The 7,400-nt window shown below is 48.1% G+C and overlaps 1 protein-coding gene across 1 annotated transcript in view; it reads left to right on the forward strand.

Moving 5' to 3' along the window:
* The first annotated feature begins 5,061 nt into the window (after nt 1-5,061).
* Nucleotides 5,062-7,400, forward strand: part of LOC106814090 — a 6,022-nt gene continuing 3,683 nt past the window's right edge. The window contains exons 1-3 of the mRNA XM_014818366.1: nt 5,062-5,074; nt 5,574-5,792; nt 6,277-6,504. Coding sequence (XP_014673852.1) covers nt 5,062-5,074; nt 5,574-5,792; nt 6,277-6,504 — 460 coding nt within the window. The remainder of the gene's footprint in view (nt 5,075-5,573; nt 5,793-6,276; nt 6,505-7,400) is intronic.

The raw sequence follows: 7,400 nt of genomic DNA on the forward strand, positions 1-7,400 counted from the left end.
CCAGACCCCCCTAGCACTGGCATGCCTACGGCACGCGGGCCTGCCGGCGGCAGCCAAGGTTAATTTCGCCCCCGGCTATCGCCGATCACCCCACTCCTCGGTACGGATTTACGCCCCTGCTATCTATAGTATGTTATTTCTATGGGTGTATGTAATACATATCATATTATCAGGAGCGTATAATGACAAATTTTTGTATATTTGTCATTATACGCTCCTTATATTATATACACATCAGTGGTTTAAACTCTATAACTTGAATTTAAGAGTTGAATTTGCATATTACAGAGCTATTCATTCACGTTATTTCCAGAATGGAAGTCTACGTGACTGCCTATAGGATATATTGTTTTTAGCCCGTTTTTAGCCCTCATGTGCTGCCTTATGACCTCGTAACCTCGTAAATATTAGTCTTCAGAGTCCAAGAGGAGCAATCTGGGGGATATCAGTGCCTTATATAGAGAACGCTATCTATTTAAGGCTCTGTGTGATACCATTTAACAATATCTATGAAAGATAACAACCATATATATCAACGACATTTTTAGTCTGTGGTGCAACACAACGTGATAAAGCCGTCATTAAAGGTCCAATGGGCTGTAGCGAAGAAGGAGAGAGTCAATATTAACCACACTTAAACGAAACGAAACTTGATTGGATCCTTCGAAGACGACAGATTGAGAAAGCATGTTGTGATCGAACTTATATAGCCTGCAGGGTGCAAAACTCTTACATTATCCCCTCTCGTTTTCTCACTGCCTTTCTTGCCTCTCGCAAACACTCCTTCTTCGTCTACCGCCTTCAGCTATCTTCCCTGCCATCTGTCCTCAGTCTCCCACCCCTCTCAGAGTCGGCAAGCTATATTATGCAGTTTGCTTCTGTCCGTTCTGAGCGCCTGAAACGGTGCTCGCGCATGCGCAATATCTCACGAGAAGAATAATATTTTGCAAAAATTAAACATCTAAAATGAAGAGCAGGTATCCTAGCATAGATTTATATGATAACATACCACCCGCAGACCTCACTTAAGAAATAGGACAAAGACCTTGCATGTAAGGTCCTCGCTGCATATAGGCCCTGTCAGTCAGTACACAATCTGGCTACGTTAAAAGTGTGTTAGCGCATGCGCAATATCTCACCAGAGGAGTTATATTTTCTGATGAATATGCATTTAATATGGTTAGGGTGTATCTCAGCATAAATTTCTGTATTAAATTTTAATATGTAGGCCTGTGTTTATAATTAGGAGAGCGCCCTAGCTATAATAATTATTATAATCAAGTACAACGATCGAGTTTGCTGAAACAATATAGAATACTAATTTTCACATGACCATGGATAATTCGATAAAAATGTATAGTTCAGCATGCAGAACGCGGATACGAAGTTCTCTATGCGTATTATATTAATACATAATAATTGTACTAGAGCTATACGGGGGCAACCACACCGGTTGCAGTTTCTAGATCCGCGTGTTTGGTTACGTTAACAGTACGCTACGTCATTCTACGTCATCTACTTCCTTTATGTGCATATCCGGTTGGTGGCTGTGACATAGTAGACGAACCGTGTTCTAAGCTACGCCTAAACGCTGGAGGCAATCCGCATCATAATCTTACATACATGTATATTATAGTGTGTGCGTGCGGCTGGTTGTAATAAAAATGATGAAGAAATGGTGTTTTGTGTGCTCGTGTTTTGCGATCTTGGGGCTTCCGGTGATAAGCGGTAAGTGCAGTACAATGTTCCTACAATGGAGTAGCAAAGGAGTGATTGCTTTATATGGTTATCATCACGAACATATAAGCCTAATGCTGACATCTTTTACAAGTAAACCGCCGAATAGCGAGTGAAATTTGCAAATAATCCAGTGACTTGTAAAATAAAGATCACGAGGATAGGAACTTTGATGCCATACTCAACTTACACAATGTGCCGTTTTTCTCTACTCGCATATCCTATATGTATCACAAGCCGCCATCTTCTTTTATTTTCTACACAATCACACACAAACACACACACGCACGCGGGCGGCCACACATACACACACACGCGCGCGCGCGCGCGCAAACACTCACTTACACTCCCACGCACGCACAAACACACGCACGCACAAACACATGTACACGCAAACACACACACACACACGCAATCACGCACACACCAACACACGCAAACACACGCACGCACACACGCACGCACGCACGTACACAACCAACACACCCGCAATAGTATCAACGTTCGCGTTAGAGTAGTAGAATGATATTATATATATGTGCATTAATCCGTATTGAATTATAGAGTACATTCTCCATACTGCAATTGAGAACTCGACCACGTCCGATAACCTTTACATTGGCAACGAGACTATGACCACTAGCAGCAGGGGAAGATCAAGCTGGGATGGAGGGCGGCGAGAATGTAAGTTATACCCCGCCACACACACACACACATACGCACACGCACACGTACACGTACACGCACACACATACGCACACACACACGTACACGCACACACACACGCACACGCACACGCACACGCACATATATATACACACACAAGCACAACACATCACAGCCACACACACACACACACACCCACACACACACACACACATACACAACACACCCTACAACACGACACACGCACCACACCACACCACACACAACACGACACTACACACCACACACACAGCACCACACCCACATCATAACTACACTCACACCACGCACCACTACATACACACACACCACACACACGACAACAGCTGCTCCCTCCCCCGTCTTCACAGTGTCGATTCTGTGTTGCTTCAGCGCGGATGGATTCGCACCACGCCTTCCCCCCTCCACCAAGCATTGTCACTGAATCTCGTTGACTCTGATCAGCGTCACGAAGACCAGTCAATCGTTATCCCCGTACGGGACAAGCTGCGATCCGCACTTTTCGTGTTCCGGTTGTCGGGGCTTGCAACATACCATCCGCTGCTAGTTCACGATGCACGGGACGAAATGTGCTTCAGTCTCAGTACCCGGCGTGGCTCCCTCTTGTTGAATTTTGCACGCTGTCTCTGACGTCGCACCGGCTGATTGGTTGGCTGGGAACCGCCTGCTCGGGCACCGATGCTCCGCGCTCGCGCAGTGTAGTATGACCATTCCCAGGGCGTTGCTAATGCAATCCGTACGAGGCGTCTAGTCTTCACCCCGGCCCGCTATAGCAATAGCTTCGAATCTCTAGCATGCAGACGAGACATACATCGACGATCGCTGTGTGTGATGCTGGTGTCTGTATAACAATCCCGTTAGCAGAGGTGATGCCATTAGCGCACGCGAGCTGAATAAGCATCGAACAGAGATGCCAGAGTGCAGGGTATAGATAGTTGTAGGTTACAACAGTATTTAGAGGGTGCGCGTGTGCTCTCATCAGGGCAGCAAAGCCCTGAATAGAAGCACATCGGAACCACGATTGATGCAGTGAAGTACCCGGCGTGTTGTAGTACAGACGAGTAGAGCGGCGCTCCATAGGCCCATGCTAAGCCTGCATAGGACAACTCGATACAGCAGATGCGAGTTGAGTACGGCGTGTTGTATACAGCAGCTTACAGAGGCGCCAGCTCCATAGGCAGCAAGCTCTGAATTAAACATGCGCCACAAAGACTGCTCTATGCTGCAAACGCAGTCCACCCCCTCAGTGAAGCAATATACGGTTGTATACAACTAGTAGAGGGCGTCCATAGGCAGCAAGGCCCTGAGATAAACATTCGGAACAAGAGGGATGCAGTGAGTACGGGGTTGTTATACAGACAATAGAGGGTGTTCATACGGCACGCGAAGCGCTGAATAGCATCGAGACATGTATACTGCGTTGGGAAGTACGGGTGTTGTATAAATGAGGTAGAGGGCGTCAGTAAGGGCAGCAAGCCTGAATAAACATCGCGAAACAGAGGATGCCAAGTGAGCTACGGGTGTTGTATACAAGACAGTAGAGGGAACGGTCCATAGGCCAGCAAGCCTGAAGTAACGCGCATCGAACGAGCAAGATGCAGTGCAGTACGGCGAGGTGTTGTATACATACTGTTTGCAAAGTAGGGCGTCCATGAGCGCGGCAGGCAAGCTCGACTGTAATAAACATCGGAACAGGAGATGCGCAGTGAGTACGCGGTGTTGTATACAACAGTAGAAGAAGTCCGATAGACCAGCAAGGCCGCTGAAAAGCATCAGAGCAGAGAGATGGCATGTGAGTACCGGATCGGTGTTGCTATTACAACCAGGTAGAGGGGTTTGTCCATAGGTCCCCAGCAAGCCTGAGATAAGCAGCGGAAACAGAGATGCAGTGGTACGGGTGTGTTGTATACAACCAGTAGTCAGGGCGTCCATAGGCCAGCAAGCCTGAATAAGACATCGAAACAGAGATTGCCAGTGAGTACGGGTGTTGTATACAACAGCTACGAAGGGCTGTCCAGTAGGCAGCAAGGGCCCTGAAATAGATGCAACCGAACAGAGATGCCAGTGAGGTACGGGTGTGTGTTACAACAGGTAGAGGGGTGTTCCATAGGCATAGGCAAGCGCTGGGATAAGCAGCGAACAGGATTTTGGCTGGGAGTAATATAACGGGGCAGATTATTCGGACTTGATCATGGCATTGCACTATATAGGTTCGGCCGTCAACACAAGAAAACGCACGATCGATTGATTGCATCCGTATGAATAATAAATATAATCTATAGTATTATAGGGTACTATAATAATACTCACTTCAGGGGTAAAGAGTATTCTGCCCAGCGCGTGACAGACAGGCATCCACTTGGCCTAGACTACTATGCACTAAGCCCCGTAACCCTACATGCATGCGTTACTCGGTGGGCTGAGTAACCGTCATTTCCACAGACGCGGCTCTATTTGTCTATTTGTCGAGGATTAGTTACCACTGCACACTGACATCTTCGCGACGTTCTCCGTCATAATACGTAGACGTTAATGACGTTCTACGCACGGATGATACGCGAGGTTAATAACGTTCTTACGCCATACGGTAGACTGTTTAATTGGCACGCTTGCTACGCAATGATACGCAGAGGTTAATAACGTTCTACGCCATACGTAGACGTTAATGACGTTCTACGCAAATGATACGCAGAGGTTAATAACGTTTCTACGTCATACGTAGACGTTAATGACGTTCTACGCATGATACCGCAGGAGGCTTATAACGTTCTACTCGTCATACGCTAGACGTATAATGACGTTCTACGTAATGATACGTAGACGTTAACGACGTTCTACGTCATAAGTAGACGTTAACGACGTTCTACTTTATACGTAGACGTTAATGACGTTCTACGTAATGATACGTAGACGTTAACGACGTTCTACGTCATAAGTAGACGTTAACGACGTTCTACGTCATAAGTAGACGTTAACGACGTTCTACGTCATACGTGGACGGTAATAACGTTCTAAAATATAATTAAAAATTAAAATATTATTATAATTAAAAATATTATTAAAGACGTTTTAATGACGTTCTATAAGCTCGGGCGGAACTGCGCTCTCACACGGTGTCATTACCGCCGCAGCCGGATGCGCGAAGGAGGACGGTGTCGTCGTCGACTCCCAAAACCACAAGCTCGGTCACGCCGTCGACTACCCGGCAATGGGGTGTTCGCAGACGACTTGTCGATGCGACACGGCCGTCAAGTACGAGTGCGGCTCCGGTATGACAATCATCGGCACCGCCACGGCCATCTGCAACTGCGATAGCGGCTCAGGTCGCTGGATCAACCGGCCGAATTGCCGTAAGCTCTTGCGACTGTTGTGAGCCCCGCCCGTCGTCGTTGTTGCGTAGCGTATTTTCGTATTATATTTATCATATTTTCTCGCGATTATTGTAATTTCCCCTGTCGTATATATTTTTTGGTAGCAGCGAGCGAGCAGGACACTTCCTAAAGCTATACATAATTGAAATCCGTAAGCGAGACAGTCCTACGTTGTATTTTACCAGCGTTCAAGATTCTTAGTATAGAATTGACAAGTTTCGTAGAATTGAATCGCTTCCTGCGGGGGGATTCCCGATTCCAATTTGAAATTGAAACTACGTGGTGAATGAATCCACATAATTTAAAACGCTACAAGAAGGTTGCTGATTAAGTTGCATATAATTTTCTTTAAAGATTTGATTTAAATTCGATCGTTCGGAACGCAGTCTATACTTTCGACTGTTCGAAAGTATCCACCCTGATGCTACTGATGCCCTGATGCGCCCCCTTGTGTACACTGCAGGAGGCTGCCACAAGATTGACCAATCACGCAGCGACGACACGCGCGTGCTCACCTATCCGCTAGCACCAGCTTGTAATGAGATCCACTGCGCATGCGGCACGAACGTGACCGTGCGCTGCGACAGCAAGACAAGGAAACTGAGCGGGTCGCGCTGGATGGTGTGCCGGTGTGCGGACACGACCCTCGACGCGTACTGGGAGCACGAGAACGGCACGGACGCGCGATGCAGTAAGGCGCCCGCTTATAGAGAAAAGCAAAGACGCACACACGCACGCACGCAAGTACACGCGCACGCGCGCACGCACGCACGCACGCACGCACGCACGCACGCACGCACGCACGCACGCGCGCACGCACGCACGCACGCACGCACGCACGCACGCACGCACGTGCGAACACACACACACACACACACACACACACACACACAAACACTGCTCCTCCCCGCTGTCACATGTCGATTCTGTGTGCTTACAGCGCAGGATTCGTGTCTGAATCTGGACTCGATCAGCCGACAGCAGAACGTACCGACGGACAAGGCGATCCACTTCGTGTCCGGTGCGGGGTGCAACACCACCGTGCAGTTCACGTGCACGGACCGAGGCTTCAGTCTTATCGGCGTCTCCTCTGTGACATGCAACTGCTCGAGCGGCACCGGCTATTGGGAACCGCCTCTCGACCGATTCCCGCGATGCAGTGAGTATATAGGGGTTGTATGCAACCGTAGAGGGTGCAGTTCCGGCAGCAAGCTCGAATCAGCATCGAACAGAGTGCGGGTGTTGTATACAACCGTAGAGGGTGTCCATAGGCAGCAAGCCTGAATAAGCATCGAACAGAGATGCAGTGAGTACGGGTGTTGTATACAACAGTAGAGGGCGTCCATAGGCAGCAAGCCTGAATAAACATCGAACAGAGATGCAGTGAGTACGGGTGTTGTATACAACAGTAGAGGGTGTCCATAGGCAGCAAGCCTGAATAAGCATCGAACAGAGATGCAGTGAGTACGGGTGTTGTATACAACAGTAGAGGGCGTCCATAGGCAGCAAGCCTGAATAAGCACCGAACAGAGATGCATTGAGTACGGGTGTTGTATACAACAGTAGAGGGCGTCCATAGGCAGCAAG

Source organism: Priapulus caudatus, unplaced genomic scaffold (assembly GCF_000485595.1).
Source record: "Priapulus caudatus unplaced genomic scaffold, Priapulus_caudatus-5.0.1 Scaffold871, whole genome shotgun sequence".
NCBI classification, from domain to species: Eukaryota; Metazoa; Priapulida; class Priapulimorpha; order Priapulimorphida; family Priapulidae; genus Priapulus; species Priapulus caudatus.